This window comes from Cervus elaphus, chromosome 18, assembly GCF_910594005.1.
Source record: "Cervus elaphus chromosome 18, mCerEla1.1, whole genome shotgun sequence".
Classification (NCBI taxonomy): domain Eukaryota; kingdom Metazoa; phylum Chordata; class Mammalia; order Artiodactyla; family Cervidae; genus Cervus; species Cervus elaphus.
Window position 1 is genome coordinate 19,906,829 of NC_057832.1, and position 21,330 is coordinate 19,928,158.

General features: G+C 39.9%; 2 protein-coding genes across 6 annotated transcripts in view; one reads left to right on the forward strand and one right to left on the reverse strand.

The window, feature by feature from the left end:
• Positions 1-21,330, forward strand: part of ANKIB1 (ankyrin repeat and IBR domain containing 1) — a 150,099-nt gene that overhangs the window by 10,160 nt on the left and 118,609 nt on the right. The window lies entirely within an intron of this gene.
• On the reverse strand, positions 15,772-16,594 carry LOC122674677 (speedy protein C-like). The gene is given in 2 exon segments (XM_043873198.1): positions 15,772-16,157; positions 16,160-16,594. Coding segments are annotated over 2 exon segments (813 nt in total). The 5' UTR covers positions 16,587-16,594.

A 21,330-nucleotide genomic window follows, 5' to 3' on the forward strand; every position in this document is an offset into this window, starting at 1 on the left:
TGTTGTGTGATCCTGTCCTCAAGTTTACCACTTAATTAGGGAAGCAGGTTAAACACTTTATTATAGTATTAGATGGTGAGTGGAGTGTATTATCAAGTTAGGGAGGCAGGACACCTAACTGGTAGTGGAGGCTTGGAGAACCGTGATCAGGGACCTTGATAGAGAAAACGGCTTCTAAACTGAGACCTGGATGACTAGTAGAAGTTAGCCTGCCGAGGAGGAGTTTATAGGGCATGGGAAGAGCACTGCGGGAGCTCAGCTAGTCTAGAGGTCAGTCTGAGTTACAAGAGAGAGACTGTGGTGAGATCATTTCTGGTATTGGCAGGAACTTTTCTTTAACAGCTTAAGGGCTAGAAGCCTTGGAAGGTTTTTAAGTGGAATTGGGCAAAAACAGATCTGTCTTAAGCTAGTTGGCTTAGGGGGATGCTTTGGGGACTGGAATCTGGAAGCACGGGTACCTATTAGGTAGGACATTTATCTGATGTATTAAAATCTGTCCCATATTAGTTCAGTAAATATTTATTGAACACCTAATTGAATATAATGTAAGAGAATACAGAAATAACATTAAACATAGTTTCTATTCTCAAGAATTTTGTATTTTAAAATAACTAAAGTCTAGATAATCAACAGTATGAGGCATTATGCTAACATTATCGCTTCTGTTCTATCAAACGAGGGCAAGTACGGGTAAGAATTAAAACTCGAATCCACAGAGAATTAGAACAAATAATCCTAACACTTATATGGAACTGCAAACGAATTGCCAAATTTGCAAACGAATTCTGCAAACTTCTCAGAATTGCCAAAGCAATCCTAAGAAGAAAGAACAAAGTTGGAGCTAAGACCCTCCCAGATTTCAGTCTACACTATATAGCTACAGTAATCAATGCAGAATGATCCTAGCACAAAAACACACAGATTAATGGAACATAATAGCCCAAAAGTAAAGCCCTGTACTTAGAGTCAAACAATAAACAATCTGATCAGAAAGTGGGCAGAAGACTTGAGTAGATATTTTTATAAAGAAGACACACAGATGGCCAACAGGTGTATGAAAAGATGCTCAGCATTGCTAATTATTAGAGGAATGCAAACCACACTGCTTGGAATGGCTTATCTTGAAAAATTCTACAAATGACAAATGTTGGATATGATCTGGAGAAAAGGAAATCCCTGTTCCTCAAAAAACTATAAGTAGAACTAGCATATGATCCAGCAATTCCACTCCTGGGGATATATCAAAAAAAAACAAATGAAAACACTAATGTGAAAAGATACATGTACCCTGGTGTTCATAGCAGCAATATTTATAATAGCTAAGACATGGAAGCCATGAAATTAAAAGATGCTTGCTCCTTGGAAGGAATGTTATGACCAACCTAGACAGCATATTAAAAAGCAAAGACATTACTTTGCCAACAAAGGTCCGTCTAGTCAAGGCTATGGTTCTTCCAGTGGTCATGTATGGATGTGAAAGTTGGACTGTAAAGAAGGCTGAGCACCGAGGAATTGATGCTTTTGAACTGTGGTGTTGGAGAAGACTCTTGAGAGTCCCTTGGACTGCAAGGAGATCCAACCAGTCCATCCTAAAGGAGATCAGTCCTGGGTGTTCATTGGTAGGACTGATTTTGAAGCTGAAACTCCAGTACTTTGGCCACCTGATATGAAGAGCTGACTCATTGGAAAAGACCCTGATGCTGGGAAAGATTGAGGGCAGGAGGAGAAGGGGACGACAGAGGATGAGACTGTTGTATGGCATCACCAACTCAATGGACATGAGTTTGGGTGGGCTCCAGGAATTGGTGATGGACAGGGAGGCCTGGCGTGCTGCGGTTCTTGGGGTTGCAAAGAGTCAGACATGATTGAGCAACTGAACTGAACTGAAGACATGGAAGCAAGCTCAGGGGCCATCAACAGACAAATAGCTTAAGGTGTAGTATGTAAATATCTATATATGTATACATATATAGACACAATGGAATGTTACTCAGCGATAAAAATAAAATATTGCCAACATGCATGGACCTAGAGGATATGCCTAGTGAAATAAGTCAAACAGAGAAAAGCAAATATTATATGATATCATTTATATGTGGAATCTAAAATATAATATAAATAAATGTATACGCAAAACAGAAACAGACTGACAAATATAGAAAACAATTTTATGGTTGCCAGAGGGGGAAGTGGAGGTGGGGAGGGATAAATCAATGGTATGGGATTAACAGATAAAAACCACTGTGTTAAAAATAGTGGATCTTCCAGGTGACGCTAGTGGTAAAGAACACGCCTGCCAATGCAAGAGATGTGGGTTTGATCCCTGGGTCAGGAAGATCCCCTGGAGGAGGGAATGGCAACCCACTCCTATATTCTTGCCTGGAGAATCCCATGGACAGAGGAGCCTGGTTGGCTGCAGTCCATGGGGTCGCAGAGTCAGGCACGACTGAAGCAGCTTACCACACACACGTGTAAAAAACAGGATAAGCAGAGACGATTTGCTGTATGTAGCACTGGGAATTACATCTATTATCTTACAGTAACCCATACTGGGATACCGTCTGCAAAAGTATTAAATGCTATACACCTGAAATTAACAGTGTCATACATCAACTACAATTTTAAAACCTTTTAAAATAAAAACACTTGAATAGATCTTCACACACACACACACACACACACACACACACACACACTTAAATCCTGAAGATCTTTGTGACTCCAAAGTCCATATACTTTCTAAGTATACCAGGCTACCTTCAGTACACTATATCCCCTTCTTTATTTAATTATCAGTATGTTGCTTATAAATTACTTCTGAATCCTTGTGAAATAAGATGAGAATACAATTAAAATTGCTTTCAATTTGGGATACAGAGTATGAAAGGAGCTCCTTCCTCTAGGCAGCCTCTGTGTTGGATGGAGTATAACCAGGAAGATAAATGTTGGTCAGAAAAATTGCCACATTAACTGAATGAAACAGTTACTGTAAACAGTCTTGAGATTCCCTTCTGGGAAACTTAATATTTTTAAAAATAATTAATTTACTTTAATTGGAGAGTATTTACTTTACAATATTGTGATGGCTTTTGCCATACATCAGCATGAATTGGCCACAAGTATACATGTGTCCCCCGTCCTGAATCCTCCTCCCACCTCCCTTCCCACCTCATCCCTCTGGGTTGTCCCAGAGCACCAGCTTTGGGTGCCCTGCGGAGGTCAAGCGTTGCATGCCATTTCACTAGGTAGCCGAATAGCATTCTTACAGTGTTAGGGATCTTTTTTCCCCCATAGTTAATGTATAGATGAAGGAATGAGAAAAGGGGACACACTGTTGCCAGTAAATAAAGTGATGGATTTTGGTGTTACATTTATCTTTATTTCCAGAAACCAGGTATAAAGATGATTCTTTCAATCTTTCTAACACCTTTCTTTATTTAAATCTAATATACTAGCTTCAGGCCAGATAAAGCTGACTGAAGGTAATAATTTTATCTTTTAGTGTCTCTACTTTTGTAAGGATTTGCTTGTCATGTGATTTCTCCACACATTTATTTTCTCATCCGTAAATTGATGCCTTTGGAGAATCTTCTGAAGGATTTTTCTTGCTGTGAAATGTGACGACGCAGCATCCACAGAATTACTTTAAAAGTTATAATATTCTGATTGGAAAGGCTATAGAATAGTGAGGACTAAAAAGGAAGGGTAAAGGTTGGGCTGGTAACTTGGTATCATAGAATGTAGAAAAACAAGGGGTACCTCTGATTTTTTCATTTAACCATTCCAAAATTCTGAACGTGGATTAAATGCCAGTTACATAAGGCAGTCAAAAGTGAAACATAAGGTTTCTATGTTCAAGATTTTATGGTCTAGTAGCCTTTTTCAACAGACATTCCTTGAGAGAATTGAGCCTTAATGTTCAAAGTTTAGCATGTATCAGTCACTGGGAGAGCTTGCCAGTGCAGTTTCCTGGGCCCCACCCCCAAAGTTTCTGATTTAGTAAGTCTGGGTAAGAACCTGAGAGTTTGCACTTCCAGCAAGTTCCCAGGTGCTGCTGGTGTCTCTGGCATCTATTGTAGGGAATTAACATTTCTCTCTCATGCTTCTGGGATGGTACTATGTGTATACAAGCATTGCGAGAATTTTAAAAAACCGTTCCTCATTGAAAATCATTTTCTGTGTTCAGAGTTCTTTAGATGAGGAGCCCTGACAGGGGAGATAATAAAATGAATGAAAAAATTTTGCAACAATTTAATTTTAATGCAGTATTTAAAATTGCATAACTTTTGGTTATGATGTTAAGTTTTAAAAATTCAGGATATAAATGTGTGTGTATCACAGTGATCTAAAAGCAGTTCTCCCAAAACTAAAGAAAGTCTACAATGAAATGTCTTAAAAGGGAAATGAATGAAATTAGCCATAATTCCAAATCTTATTTCATAAAAGAAGGTAAACACAAAATTGTACATATATAAGATTAGCAATCAGGTACAGGATGGATTGGAGTGAGAAAAAAATGTTCAGATCCCATTTACACAGGAGTGTCTCTCATTCCCCTGCTATCTAGAGTATCATTTTAAAGCGACCTCTCTTCATATGAAATTTTCTGCCCTTAAATCCAGGCAGTGTCAATCACAAATCAATGACCTGTTTAATGTAATGTGTAGCTTAACTGTCTCCATGATGCCTCTCACCACCTGCCTTTTCCTTATTCACACTCTTTCCTTATTCACATGTAGTTTGTTTACTTCTTTTCCTTAATTGGACTTTTGGCTTCTCATTTTTGTATCCTATTTAATGCATTTAAGTAATTTATAATTGAATAGTCTAGAATAGATAGGAAGGAAATTGCAGCATTTTAAAATTGGAAAAATGTGTGGAAAGCATCAGCGGGCTTATATTTTAATGTTAAATTGTTTATACAAAAAGAAGTACAACCTGTATATTGTCAGTTTCTAAATGGTAGCTCCAGTCCAGACCTCTCTCCTCAGCTTCAGACTTATATATCCTTTTGTCTACCTGACGTGTAATAGGTCTCTTGAGTGTAGCATTCAAATATAGGTAGATCTCCTTCCTTTCCATTCACCTCACCCCTTGCAATCTTCCTGTCTCAGTAATAACCCCTTTCTTCCTGGTGTTCAAACCAAGAACCCTGAAGTCATTCTTGTCTTTTCCTTCTCTCTCTCATCCCTACTTTCAATCTGTCAGCAAGTTCTGTCTCTTCTTACTTTTAGAATAAATCCAGAGTCTGATCAAGTATTTACTACCTTTGCTGCTAACTCTCAAGTCCAAGCTGTCATCATCTTTTACTTGGATTATTGCAGCTGCTTCCTGAATAGTCTCCCTGCTTCCAACCTTGGCACCACCACCGTTAGTCTTCTTAGACAGTCAGCTAGGGTGATCTTGTTAAAGCAAGCCAGGTCATTTCACTCCTTTCCCCATAACCCTCTAGTGCCTTCCCTTTTCATCCAAAATGAAATGATGACCCTTCAAGACCCTAGACAGTGTGCCTGCCCCCATTTTATCTCTTGACTTCATATCCTACCACTTTCTTCCTCACTGTGCACTACACAGGTCTCCTCTCTGTTCCTTGAACACACAAGGCATGTTTCTTTTCACTGACTTGTTTCCTCTGCCTGGAATACTCTTGTCCGTAGATAACACGTGGCTCACTATTTCATCTACTTAAATGTCACCCTTCCTAATCATCCTATGAAAAATTACTGCATCCCCCAATTCTATCCCTTTCCTGACTTTATTATTATTTTTTCAATAACACCTTACACTATTGAATATAGAGTATAAACTCCATGGGAATGGGGAATAAAATACTGGGAATGGAAATAAAAATATTTTATTTTGTTCCTGCTGTATTTCCCCTACACGCTTGGGATGTGGTTGATGCTCGATAAATATTTGTTGCATGAATTTATTATATTATGTGCTTATTTTGCTTATGCTCTGAGAAGTGTGCCTGACAATCACGTGCATCTGGAATAGGCTACAAATCTTTGACTTCCAGATCTTATTTTTCTGCTTCTCCCTTTTCTAAAAATATGTTCTATGCCTGTTATTTCAACTTGAAATTACTTTTTGACTGATTTTTATTGCAGCGTGCTTCCCTAGCATACATCGTCCCTAAGTCTATATATTCTTTTGAGAAATGAGCATCTTTTAATCCTCTGTAAAGCATACGAATTTTTCATCACTGTCATTGAAAGTGGAATTTCCTAACAGTCATTATTATATTTTGGTATGGAGCTTGCTTTTAGATGACTCTGCATCATGATTTATAACTTTATACTGTAGCTTCTTTGATATTCTCCAAGAATGGTCAATACCTGTTCCTCCTTGTAAACCGGGATGGAGGGTACTTGGTCCCGATTCAATATTTGAGTACTTTGTAGGCTCTAGTGTTTTTGTGTAGCTGATGCTTACTAAACTACCTTAATTGGAGCAGTTAGATCCCATAGAGGTACCTTGCCTTCTTTCTCTCAAGCCCAACAAGACTTGAATCGTATTGCTGTGGAAGTCATACACTTTAGATATTTCAATTCACATATTGTGCCCTACTGTCATGTTTGTAATCCTGTCCTAACTTTTCAATTTGAAAAGTGTCACTGAAGCACTTAGGTTCATCCTGTTGCTATTTCTTCAGGATTCAGGGAAACATTGGTGGCTCAAATATGAATTTTTCATGTCTTTTTTTAGGTATTAAAGGTTGTTATAGGCCTCTGTCTTTCATTACTTCACTAAGATATATGGAATATAAACTGAATTCAGGTGCATAGGGTCCAGGTTCTTGTCTCTGCTGTTGAAGAGCCTCCCGTCTCAGTCTGGGTCTTTGGCTTGCACAGCAGACAGTAGACATAGGGAAGCCCTTAACCTTTATTTTGTTGCTATGGCAATGGAATGTACTTAATGCTAAGATGCAATGTCAATAGCTAAAGATAATGTAAAGTGTAAACGGATTCTTTCTTCCGGATGCAAACCAAGACTTGAATGTCAACATGTATAATAATAGTAGGGACTTTGCTGAGAAAACAGGTACTGCCACATGGCTTAAAGCCTCTTGTGGGGGGTAAAAACATAGCTTCAAAGGTTTACATAGGCTTAGCCATACTAGTGAAGTTAGAACCAACTTAGCATATTGAAAAGCAGAGACATTACTTTACCAACAAAGGTCCATCTAGTCAAAGCTATGGTTTTTCCAGTGGTCATGTATGGATGTGAGAGTTGGACTATAAAGAAAGCTGAGCATCGGAAGAATTGATGCTTTTGAACTGTGGTGTTGGAGAAGACTCTTGAGAGTCCCTTGGACTGCAAGGAGATCCAACCAGTCCTTCCTAAAGGAGATCAGTCCTGGGTGTTCATTGGAAGGACTGATGCTGAAGCTGAAACTCCAATACTTTGGCCACCTCATGTGAACACCTGACTGATTTGAAAAGACCCTGATGTTGGGAAAGATTGAAGGCAGGAGGAGAAGGGGACAACAGAGGATGAGATGGCTGAATGGCATCACCGACTTGATGGACATGAGTTTGAGTAAACTCCGGGACTTGGTGATGGACAGGGAGGCTGGCGTGCTGCAGTCTCTGGGGTCACAAACAGTCAGACCCAATTTAGCAACTGAGTTGAATATAAAGCAATAGAGAAAGGACTAATTTATTATCTATGTGCGTGCATGCTCAGTCACTTCAGTCATGTCCAGTTCTTTGCGACCCTGTGGACTGTAGCCTGTCAGGCTCCTCCGTCCATGGGATTCTCCGGGCAAGAATACCGAGTGGGTTGCTATGCCCTTCTTCAGAGAATCTTCCCAACCTAGGCATCGAACCTGTGTCTCTTATGTCTTCTGCATTGGCAGGTGGGTTCTTTACCACTAGTACCTCTTGGGAAGCCCAATTATCTATGTTCCATATCAAAATTATGTGTTCATCAAATGAGGAAATGCTCATGGTAAAAATTAACTGCCAAAGAAAGAATTTCACCTTTTCTTACATCATGATCCATCCAGTTCTGGACTTAAAAGAAGGCTCTGTACATTTTATTACAGGGTTTAAGGTTAATAGTGATCTTTTAATTTTCTTCTTTATCTTTTTCTATGTATTTTCCAGTTTTTATACTCTGTACAAAATTTTATTAAGCATTTTTAAAGAAGGAAAAAAGTTTTTGGAACTAGATATAGCTGTGTGATTCTAGGCAAGTCAGTAATGATGATGGTGATGGCTACATTATACAGTGCATGCATGCTCAGTGACCCAGTCATGTCCATCTCACTGCAACCCTGTGGACTATGTAGCCCACCAGGCTCCTCTGTCCATGGGATTTCCCAGGCAAGAATACTGGAGTGGATTGCCATTTCCTCCTCCAGGTACATTTGCTGAATACCTAGTATTTAGCAAATATTGAATGTATTTTATATACTTTGTCACTCTGTTTTATAATAGCCCAGCAATGGAGGCTTAATTATCTATTTTACATATGGGAGAAAAAAAATCTCAAAAATTTTAAGTAGCTTGTAAGCTAGTAAGTGTCAGAGCCAGGATTCAAACTGAAGTTTGTCTTCAGAATTTTCTAAATGTACCATAAGGCCTTCCCCAAATAATTAAACTCCCAAAGCCTGTGTTTCTTTACTATAAAATGCAGGTGGGATTGTAGTATAGGTTGAACCATAAGACTAGGTGTTTTTTCTTTCTTTCTTTTTTTGACTAGGTGTTTTCATGAGCTCTTCCTTATAGACCGAGGCTTCTGGCGTTTTTTTCAGTTGACTTCTGTACATGAATTGTTTGAGTTGTTAGTTTCATTAATAGCATTATTTGAAATTTACAATATTAAGCCTATAAGTTACATTTTGTCAAGGAACAGAAAAGTGAATCCATCAATTGGAATTTTATTCTTTATAGTTTTTATGTTTATATAATGTAATTTTGTAGTCATTTTCGGAAATTTCATTATCAGTGAAGATCAGTGCTAATGATCCTTTGTTAAAAGGGGTAAAGTTTATGTTTCTCACCTTCTTTAAGATTCTTAATGTTTTGTTGAGTGACGTTTGGAAGTATTTCTGTTTCTTCCCTGAGTTCTGCAAGTTGAGAGGTAAAAACAGTAAGCATATCCAGTCGCCCAGGGGAAAGGCGCTAGCGGGGGTGAGCCTGGGGAGGCGCCCGGGCATGTCTGGACACACTCCCCGCAGCCTGCCCCATTCGTGAGGCAGTACCCCCGGAGGCCAGGAAGGTCTGGACAAGGCTGGCCAGGGGCAGGGGCCCTGCTGGGTCCTGCCTTCTCTCCAGATTTGTTTATATCCCGGAGTAGACAAAGATCAGAAATATTACACCAGTTGGGCTCCTTGCAAATGGAAAAAATCATCAGGAGGGCAGGAAGTTTTAAGTTTCATACTTTGTCTAGCAGTTTAGAAGTTAGTGTAAAAAGGCTGCTGAAATGCTTATGTATGATGAACTGAGTCCCAGCTGATAGCTATTCTTATAATCAACACAGTAGATAGATTAGATACAGATTTTTTTTTTTTTTTTTTTTTACTATGATTAGATACAGATTGTTTACTCTTTCATTCAGTTGCTCTGTTGCTTTTGGGTACGCTGAACACCTGTCAGAAAATCCAGGATAAGTATTTTCAAGTATCGTATTTGGGCTTTAGATTGTTCTACCTGACTCTTAAGTTTGGATTTGGAAGATACAGACACTCTTATCTGTGGGAAATATAAAGAAGTATAAAACTATACTTAGCCACAAATTTACATTTTGATTGGACTAAAAAAAAGTTTCTTTAGATAATGATTGTGTAGATTTTTTGGTATGTTTTAGCTACTACACAGTATTCCATTGTATGACTAACCACCATTTATTTTATCTGTTCTACTGATGAATAGCTAGGTTATTCCATATATTTAGAAAAACCAACTTCAAGGTAGTGGTTTTTCTGGAAGAGAGTGGGAGAGAAATGATTGTGGCAGAGGAAAAAACCTGATTATGTATTACATCCTTTAAAAATGCAGAGATTTGAAACAATTATGGGGGAAAAGACAGTGATATATACATGAAATAAACTAATGTTAGCATATCCTGTTTAAAGTATCTCTACTTCGCCTAGTTATAAATGTGTTCCCTCCCAGTTTTTTTCTGAAAGAATTACTGTTTTGTCTTTCACATTTTGATTTGCCATTCATTTGGAATTTCAGTTTTGTGTGAGGTTTTAGGTAGATTTCAAGATTGCTTTTTTTCTTTTTTTCTCTATGTAGATGTCATTGACCAAGCATTATTGAGAAGACCATCCTTTAAGGAGGAGATTTTTTAAAGTGGAAAATAATGATCATGTTTTCATGTTGATAGGTGATCAGGGCATATATCATCCCTCGATTCTGGGGAACTACTGGCCTAGGAATGGGATAAGGTAAACGAAAGAGTATAGTTTTTGGAAAAGAAGAAACTGTTTAAAAAGCAAGGAATTCATAGCATAAGTAGGTCATTTACCTTTGCTTTGAAAGCGATGCATGCACTTTCATTCTAACAGGAAGAGAAGAAAAAAATGAATGCAAGTTGGTTTATAAACCTGACTGTGAGAAGATGAAGGAATTCCTTCCATGTGCTTGCATTCCTTCCATATGCTTGTTTTGTTCATGAGAAAAGGGTAGGTCCTGAGCAGATAAGTCTTTGCAGGGAAGAATTGTGGAGGGTTGAGGAGAAATAATGAAGTATGAAAGTGCAGTTAATTCATGTTTTCCCTCTCTCTCAATACCTTCAAATTCTGTAAAAGAGAGGATTTGGTTAAATTAGTTACTATCTAGTATAGGACCTGCTTTTAAGTAGAATTCTTGAACCAGACCTTGTAATAGGCTGCTGGCTTGCTAGAAGTTTCACTTTGGGTCAGATGTTCATCCTTAGTCCAGATAGCTGTGGGCCAGTGGTAATGGGGGAAATACGTGATACAAAACACAATGACTTACACATTCTTTGTTCAGATGCAGAAGGAAACACTTCTTTCTTGGTCCCTCCAACAAAAGCCTTAGAATTAAGTCAGTGGTCCACTTTGCACGAACCATTCACTGTGGATAGGAGAATAAAAAACATGGGTTAGCCAGATTTGGGCCTTATGCTTACCACTAGAGTAGAACCTTTATTATTTTTTTTTAAATTATTTTTTTAATTGAAGAATAATTGCTTTACAGAATTTTGTTGTTTTCTTTCAAACCTCAACATGAATCAGCCACAGGTATACATATGTCCCCTCCCTCCTGAACCTCCCTCCATCTCCCTCCCATCCCACCCCTCTAGGTTGATAGAGCCCCTGTTTGAGTTTCCTGAGCCACACAGCAAATTCCCAGTGGCTAGCTATTTTACATACAGTAATGTAAGTTTCCATGTTTCTCTTTCCATACATCTCACCCTCTCCTCCCCTCTCCCCATGTCCATAAGTCTGTTCTCTATGTCTATTTCTCCACTGCTGCCCTGTAGATAAATTCTTCAGAACCATTTTTCTAGATTCCATTTATGTGCATTTGAATATGATATTTATCTTTCTCTTTCTGCCTCACTTCTCTCTATATAATAGGTTCTAGGTTCATCCACCTCATCAGAACTGATTCAAATGCATTCCTTTTTATGGCTGAGTAATATTCCATTGTGTATATGTACCACAATTACCTTATCCATTCATCTGTCGATGGACATCTAGATTGCTTCCATGTTCTAGCTATTGTAAATAGTGCTGCAATGAACAATGAGATACATGTGTATTTTTCAACCCTGGTTTCCTCAGGGTATATGTCTAGGAGTGGGATTGCTGGGTCATATGGTGGTTTTATTCCTAGTTTTTTAAGGAATCTCCATACCATCTTCTATAGTGGCTATATCAATTTACATTCCCACCAACAGTGCAAGAGCCTTCCTTTTTCTCCACACCCTCTCCAGCATTTCCTGTTTGTAGACTTCTTGATGATGGCCATTCTGACCCGTGTGAGGTGATATCTCAGTGTGGTTTTGATTTGCATTTCTCTAATAATGAGCGATGTTGAGCATCTTCTCACGTGTTTGTTAGCCATCTGTATGTCTTTTTAGGAGAAATGTTTGTTTAGGTCTTTTCCCCACTTTTTGATTGGTTTGTTTGTTTTCTTGGTATTGAGTTGTATGAGCTACTTGTATATTTTGGAAATTAATCCTTTGTCAGCTGTTTCATTTGCTATTATTTTCTCCCATTCCAAGGGCTGTCTCTTCACCTTGCTTATAGTTTCCTTTGCTGTGCAAAAGCTTTTAAGTTTAATCAGGTCCCACTTGTTTACTTTTGTTTTTATTTCCGTTACTCTAGGAGGTGGGTCGTAGAGGATCTTGGCTTTGATTTATGTCATCAAGTGTTCTGCCTATGTTCTCCTCTGAGAGTTTTATAGTTTCTGGTCTTACATTTAGGTCTTTACTCCATTTTGAGTTTATCTTTGTGTACAGTGTTAGGAAGTGTTCTAATTTCATTCTTTTACATGTAGCTGTCCCAGTTTTCCCAGCACCATTTATTGAAGAGGCTATCTTTGCCCCATTGTATATTCTTGCCTCCTTTGTCAAAAATAAAGTACCCATAGGTGTATGGGTTTATTTCTGGGCTTTCTATCTTGTTCCATTGGTCTGTGTTTCTGTTTTTGTGCCAGTACCATACTATCTTGATGACTGTAGCTTTGTAGTATAACCTGAAGTCAGGAAGGTTGATTCCTACAGCTCCATTCTTCTTTCTCAAGACTGCTTTGGCTGTTCGGGGTCTTCTGTGTTTCCCTCTGAATTGTGAAATTTTTTGTTGTAGTTCTGTGAAAAATGCCAATGGTAATTTGATAGGGATCACATTGAATCTGTAGATTGCATTTGGTAGTAGAGTCATTTTCACAATATTGCTTCTTCCTACCCAGGAATGTGGAGTATCTCTCCATCTGTTTATGTCATCTTTGATCTCTTTCATTAGTGTCTTATAATTTTCTGTGTACAGTTCTTTTGTCTCCTTAGGTAAGTTTATTCCTAGATATTTAGGAATTCTTTTTAGGATATTTAGGATTCTTTTTGCTGCAATGGTGAATGGGATTGATTCCTTAATTTCTCTTTCTGATTGTTCATTGTTAGTAAATAGAAATACAAGTGATTTCTGTGTATTGATTTTGTATCCTGCAACTTTGCTAAATTCACTGATTAGCTCTGGTAGTTTTCTGATACTATCTTTAGGGTTTTCTATGTACACTGTCATGTCATCTGCAAACAGTGAGAGCGTTACTTCTCCTTTTCCAATCTGGATTCCTTTTATTTCTTTTACTTCTCTGATTGCTGTAGCTAGGACTTCCAGAACTGTGTTGAATAATAGTGGTGAAAGTGGACACCCTTGTCTTGTTCCTGATCTTAGGGGGAATGCATTCAGTTTTTCACCATTGAGAATAATGTTTGCTGTAGGCTTATCATATATGCCTTTACTACGTTGAGGTAGGTTCCTTCTATGCCCATTTTTGAAGGGTTTTAGTCATAAATGGGTGCTGAATATTGTCAAAGGCTTTTTCTGCATCTGTTGAGATGATCATATGGTTTTTATCTTTCAGTTTGTTAATATGGTATATCACATTGATTGATTTGCGTATATTGAAGAATCCTTGCATTCCTGGAATAAACCCAAGTTGATCATGGTATATGAGCTTTTTGATGTGTTGCTGAATTCTGTTTGCTAAAATTTTGTTGAGGATTTTTGCCTCTATGTTTATCAGTGATTTGGGCATGTAGTTTTCTTTTTTTTGTGTTGTCTTTGTCTGGTTTTGATATCAGGGTGATGGTGGCCTTGTAGAATGAGTTTGGAAGTGATCCTTCCTTTGCAATTTTTTGAAATAGTTTTAGAAGGATAGGCATTAACTCTTCTCTAAGTGTTCAGTAGAATTGTCCTGTGAAGCCATCTAGTACTGGGCTTTTGTTTTTGGGGAGATTTTTGATCAAAGCTTCAATTTCAGTGCTTGTAATTGGGTTGTTCATAAATTCTGCTTCTTCCTGGCTCAGTCTTGGAAGATTGAACTTTCTAAGAATCTGTCCATTTCTTCCAGGTTACCCATTTTATTGCCAGATAGTTGTTCATAATAGTCTCTTATAATCCTTTGTATTTCTGCATTGTCTGTTGTAACCTCTCCTTTTTCATTTCTAATTTTGTTGATTTGATTAGTCTCTCTGTTTTTCTTGATGAGTCTGGCTAAAGGTGTGTCAATTTTATCTTTTCAAAGAACCAGCTTTAGTTTTATTAATCTTTACTATTGTTCCTTTCATTTCTTTTTTCATTTATTTCTGCTTGGATCTGTATGATTTCTTTCCTTCTACTAATTTTGGTTTTTTTTTTTTTTTTTAATTTGTATATTTTTATTATACATTTGGCTACATATATTTAGATTCTTTCTCTGGATGGACATAAATGATCACTTCCATTGTTTCCAGAAAGGAGAACCAGGTGGCTGGTAGTCAGGGGCAGGAGGTGACTCTTGGTTCAAAATTTAAAACATACATGTGAATATATTATCTATTTGAAAAACTCTTAAAAATACTTTACAGTCCTTGTCTTGGCTTCTAATGTCTGCAGCCTCCAGGCTTCACCCCCATGCTTCTTGGGAGCCACTCAGAGAGGACGGAGGGGAATTACATTTAGATTCCTCTGCCACCTGACCCCTTAGACATCTCTGTCTTCTTTCTGTTCCAGATACACTCCCCTTTAACCTTTCTCTACTGATAACATCCACATCTGAGCTCCTTTCTTGAGATCTAGTTCTAAACCCTTCTAGTATTATCTCATCCAAATCTCAAACAGTATCCTCCTTAGTGTAATACTCATTTTACAGATAAGGCAGTAGAGGAGATTAAATCTATTGTGCTAAAGTCATACAGAAGCCTGGAGTTTGAACTTAAGCTGTCTGGCACCAAAGACCAAGTCTTAATCACTACTCTAGATGGTCTTTCCAAAAATCCTGTTCCTCACCACACCACCCGAGCATGGGCAAACTTGATATAGTTCATCACACTATATGGGCTTCTCTGGTGGCTCAGTCGGGAAACAGTCCCTGCAATGCAGGAGACCTGGATTCAATCCCTGCGTTGGGAAGATCCCCTGGAGAAGGATATGGCCACCCACTCCAGTATTCTTGCCTGGGAAATCTCATGGACAGAGGAGCCTGGTGGGCTACAGTTCATGGGGTCACAAGAGGCAACTGCAGCCCAGAGCAAGGACCAAGGCTCATTCTGAAAAAGACCTCACCCTGTAGGCATTTCTAGACTGACTATAGAGCCATTTTCCTTTGGAGCGCTTTTTGGTCCAGTAGGTCCCAGGCCCTCTAAAGACTGCATATAGCTCATCTCATTCAGTTCTGTGGGCTCTATGTAGGTCTCAGCATCCACTAAGATGTTAAAGAGGAGAAACAGTGGGATGACTGGTCGCCAGTGGGAAGGGAGGGCTATTACAGGGCCTGTGCTCAGGGGTCGCAACCACTGGTACCTAAATCTGGCAGACCCCCCTCTCCCCAAAACTCCCTCCCTACCCCCACCCTGGGTGAAGGACCCAGACCAGGGCCTAAGCACAGCCGGTGTCCTGTGGGCATGAATTTATTAGAGGAGTCAGGTCAGAGTGGGTACAAGTTGCAGGTTGGGAGGAAGGGGCAGGAGGCATGGGCAGCCCTGCCAGCCTGAGGCCAAGAAGACAGGAGGCTGTAGGGGCCACAGTCAGTAGAGCACTGGGCCAGCAGGCAAGCAGAAGGACTGTTCTTCACCCTGCGAGTGTCAGCGCCTAGGGCACAGCAGCAGCTTAGAGAAGATGTGGAGGGTGTAGGTGCCTGGCTCCAGCGGCAGCTGGGTGGGCAGGACAATGAGGAAGCCCCTACTCCAGGGCCAAGCTTGGGATGAAGGGCGCTGCCACTCAGCATTGTAGGAAAGGCACTTGGATAAGACAGGCAAGCGGGGGCGGGGGCAGCAGAGCCTGTGATGAGGGGGCAAGGCACAAAGAGAACAGTGGGGTGGCGAGAGGCCGGGGCCCCCGGGGAGGGGGATCTGGGCCTTTGGAAAGCTCCTCTGAGCCCTGCCATGGTGGGGGTGTCGCTCCCGAGTCCAGGCCCAGTGCGTCGGCTCCTTGGCCATGACCTCCTCGCAGCTCTGGCGTCTCACAACAGCCTGAAGCCCATCCGTGCCCATAGCTTGTCCCTCTGATGCAGGAAGTCTGACACTTGATGACGCCAATCTTGGCCCAGGGCCCACAGAAAAATCACGCTTTTGGGGTCCTCTAGGTCTTCCTCCATGTCATTTGCAAGGTACAGTGCCAGGAACAGATTGCTGTGGGTGTACTCGCTGAGCTGCAGGTTGGCACGCCGGAAGTAGACCAGCACCATGGACAGGAGGTACTTGTCTGAAATCTGGAAACAGGGATCTTTGGAGAGGAAATCCTGGAGGGAACTGTGCTCCAGAAGGTGGAGGAAGGCCTGGAGCTCCTGGTGTCTGCGGAGGTGGGAAGACTCATCACCCTCACCTTGACGGCTCCAGCCCCTCAGCTTCACCTGGGTGCCAGCTCCAGGGACTGTGGCCGGGTCTTGGGCATCGCTCATCTCTTGGGGGGTTGGGGGTGGGTGGGGTGGGGTGGGACAGGGTGGCCTGAGCTCAGGAGTTAACCTACAGCGTCTGGGTTTTTTTTTTATCTTCTTTTTCCAGTTGTTTTAGGTGTAAAGTTAGGTTGTCTATTTGATGTTTTTCTTGTTTCTTGAGGTAGGATTGCATTGCTGTAAACTTCCCTCTTAGGACTGCTTTTGCTGCATCCCATAGGTTTTGAGTTGTGTTTTCATTGTCATTTCTTTCTAGAAATTTTTTTATTTCCCTTTTGATTTCTTCGGTAACCTGTTGGTTATTTAGAAAGGCATTGTTTAATCATGTGTTTGTGTTTCTTACAGTTTTTTTTTTTCCTTGTAATTGATATCTAGTCTCAAAGCGTTGTGGTTGGAGAAGATGCTTGATACGATTTCAGTTTTCTTAAATTTACTGAGGTTTGATTTGTGACCCAGGATGTGGTCTATCCTGGAGAATGTTCCATGTGCACTTGAGAAGAAAGTGTATTCTGCATTTGGATAGAATGTCCTGAAGATGTCAGTGAGATCCCTCTCATCTAATGTATCATTTAAGACTTGTGTTTCCTTATTTTCTGTTTTGATGATCTGTCCATTGGTGTGAGGGGGGTGTCAGTCTCCTACTATTATTGTGTTACTGTCAGTCTCTCCTTTTCTGTCAGTGTTTGCCTTATGTATTGAGGTGCTCCTATGCTGGGTGCATAGATATTCACAATTGTTAAGTCTTCCTCTTGGCTTGATCCCTTGATCATTATGTAGTGTCCTTCCTTATCTCTTATAATCTTCTTTAGTTTAAGGTCTATTTTGTCTGATATGAGGATTGCTACTCCAGCTTTCTTTTGCTTACATTTGCATGGAATATATTTTTCCATCCTCTCACTGTCAGTCTACATGTGTCTTGAGGTCTAAAGTGGGTTTCTTGTAGACAGCATGTATACGGGTCGTGTTTTTGCATCCATTCAGCCAGTCTGTCTTTTGGTTAGAGCATTTAATCCATTTGCAGTTAAATTAATTATTGATGTATATGTTTGTATTGGCATTTTCCTAATTGTTTGGGGTTGATTTTGTAGATCTTTTTTCTTCTCTTGTATTTCTTGACCATATAAGTCCATTTAACATTTGTTGTAAAGCTGGTTTGGTGGTACTGAATTCTCTTAACTTTTGCTTGTCTGAAAAGCTTTTGATTTGTCCATCAGTTTTGAATGAGATCCTTGCCAGGTACAGTATCTTGGTTTTAGATTTTTCCCTTTCAGTACTTTAAATATATCCAGCCATTCCTTTCTGGCCTGCAGAGTTTCTGCTGAAAGATCAGCTGTTAAGCATATGGGGTTTCCCTTATATGTTATATGTTGCTTCTCCCTTGCTACTTTTAATATTCTTTCTTTGTGTTTACTCTTTTTTTAGTTTGATTAGTATGTGTCTTGGTGTGTTTCTCCTTGGGTTTATCCTGTGTGGGACTCTTTGTGCCTCTTGGACTTGATTGACTATTTCCTTTTCCGTGTTGGGGAAATGTTCACCTATAATCTCTTCAAAAATTTTCTCATACCCTTTCTTTTTCTCTTCTTCTGGGACCCCTATAATTCGAATGTTGGTGCATTTGATATTGTCCCAGAGGTCTCTGAGACTATCCTCAATCCTTTTCATTCTTTTTACTTTATTCTGCTCTTCAGAAGTTATTTCCACTATTTTATCTTCCAGCTCAGTGATTCGTTCTGCTTAAGATATTCTGCTATTGATTCCTTCTAGAGTAGTTTTAATTTCAGTAATTCTGTTGTTTAGTCTCTGCATGTTTATTCTTTAATTCTTCTAGGTCTTTGTTAATTGATTCTTGCATTTTCTCCATTGTTTTCAAGGTTTTTGATCATCTTTACTATCATTATTCTGAATTCTTTTTCAGGTGGTTCACCTGTTTCTCTTCATTTATTTGGACTTCTGTGTTTTTAGTTTGTTCCTTCATTTGTGTAGTATTTCTCTGCCCTTTTTTATTTTTAAACTTTTTGTGTTTGAGGTCTGCTATTCCCAGGCTTCAAGGTTGAATTCTTTCTTCCTCTTGGTTTCTGCCCTTCAAAGGTTGGTCTAGTGGTTTCTGTAAGCTTCAAATAGGGTGAAATTTCTGCTGAGTTTTTTTGTTTGTTTTTCCTTTGGTGGGCAAGGCTGAATGAGGTGGTAATCCTGTCTGCTGATGATTGGGTTGTTTTTTTGTTTTGTTTGTTGTTTAGATGAGGCATCCTGGACAGGGTGCTATTGGTGGTTGGGTGATGCCGGGTCTTGTATTCAAGTGGTTTCCTATGTGTGAGTTCTCACTATTTGATACTCCCTAGAGTTGGTTCTCTGGTAGTCTAGAGTCTTGGTGTCAGTGCTCCTACTCCAAAGGCTCAAGGCTTGATCTATGGTCAGGAATGAAGACTCCACAAGTGGTTTGTTATGGCATTAAGTGAGATTAAAGCAAACATCCCAAAACAAGAAACCAAAGATGAACCCCAGACAAATGGCAGTTACAAAATCAGGCAAATAATAATTAAAATAATGGAATATACATATATACATATACACAAAGTCAAAACAGTTCAACAAAAACAAAGTACAATAGACTGACCTGGCAAACAAAGGAAATAAAAAATTATATTTACCAGTTAAGAACAAAACTAACTAAAGCACAAACTGGAAAACAAAACTAAAGCAAGGTGCCAAGTAGGGAATAAAGCAATGAAAGCAAAACTAACAAATATGTTGAGAGGAAAGGAAAGAAAACAAAGAAAGACTAGATATGCAAAGTTAAATAGAAGTAGATGAAGAAGGTTTATGTATATTAAAGATTAACTTCAAGGGGAAAGGAGAAGAAAATGGCAACCCACTCCTTGCCTGGAGAGTCCCAGGGACAGAGGAGCCTGCTGGGCTGCCATCTGTGGGGTCGCACAGAGTCAGATACAACTGAAGCGACTTAGCCTCATCAGCAGCAGCAGCAAGGGGAAAAGAACAGTAGGAAAGGCAAACAAAGGAATAATGTAGAAAAAATATAATAGGTTTAAAAATATTAAAAGTTAAAATTATAAAAAGAAAAAAATTTTTTAAAAAAACAACGGAAGAAGAAAGAAAAAAGGAAGTAAAAGGAAAACTCCACAGAACTGCAAAAGCCCAAGGTAGATGCAGAGGTTTATAACAACAATAAAAAGTGACTGAATATATACACATGTATATATGCCCATAAGCAAAATCAAAACAGTCCAGCAAAAATATAGTACAGTAGATTGACCTGGTGAACAAAGGGAACCAAAAGGTATGTCTACCAGAACAAAACTAACTAAAGCACAAACTGGAAAACAAAACTAAAGCAAGGTGCCAAAAGTGAAGTCGCTCAGTCATGTCTGACTCTTTGTGATCCCATGGACTATAGCCTACCAGCTTCCACCGTCCAAGGGATTTTCCAGGCAAGAATACTGGAGTGGGTTGCCATTTCCTTCTCCAGGAGATCTTCCCAACCCAGGGATTGAACCCGGGTCTCCCGCATTTTAGGCAGACACTTTACCATCCATAAAGCAATGAAAATAAAACTAACAAATATGTTGAGACTAAAGGTAAGAAAGAAAAGGAAGAATAGCTATGCAAATTTAAATAGAGGTAGGTAAAGAAGATTTATGTACATTAAAGATTAACTGCAAGGGGAAAAGAACAGTAGGAAAAGCAAACAAAGGAATAAATGTAGGGAAAATAATAATAGACTTAAAAAATTAAAAATTAAAATTAAGAAAAGAGAAAAGAAAAAAAAGAAAAACAACTCCACAGAACTGCAGAAGCCCAATATAGAGGCAGAGGTTTATAACAACAATAAAAAACGCGACTGAGAAAAAAAAGAAAAATGAAAGCTCAAAAGCTTAGTTAGATTTCATAGTGCCAATAAAATCGACAACTAGAACAGAGCAGGGAAAAAAAGAAAAAAAATATCCAAACAAATCTACAGAAGTCAAAACATCATAATAATAATGTTTTTCTTGAGTCTCTGCTGTCAGAGTCCTTTCCCTCGCTGGGAGTCACAGTCCTCCTTGCCCCCCTCGGATGCCCAATGCTGTGCTGGTCTCTGGACCTGCCGTGGGGGCAGCTCAGATTCTAATCTGGTCCTACTCTTGTGTGTTCTTGCCTCCAATGTCCACAGCTGTCAGAACTAGTGCGTTTTCTTCTGTGGGAGCTCTCAATGACGTTTTATATATTCCGCAGATGCAGAGTCTGCCCAGTTGATTGTGTGAATTTAATTTGTACAGCTGGTGGGAAGGTTTGGGGTCTTCTTCCTTAGTCACACCACCCCTGGGTTTCACCTGTGGTTTTATTCCCACCTCTGCATGTGGGCCGTCCCCTGGGGTTTGCCCCTGAGGCTGCCCTGGAGGACTTGGGTCTGACCCTCTGAGGGCCCTGTGCGGAGGCGGGGCAGCTGCTTGGGTCGCAGGGGTTCCGGCAGCACCAGGTCCCCAGGGGAGCTGGCGGCTGGGGCAGCAGGAAATATAGTGCCCTAGAAGGGCATGGCAGCCAGTGCTGGCCAATACGCTCCAGTGTTCTTGCCTGGAGAACCCGCCTCCCTGACAGAGAAGCCTGGCAGGCCACAGTCCACAGGGTCATAATGAGTCGGACACTACCAAAGCAACCCTGCGCGCGCGTGGATACAAGACTTTTTTTTGCCTGTGGCAGCCCTGCCCCCGTGAGAGTTGAGCGTGAATGTGGTGCAGCTGCTTGGCTTCCCGGG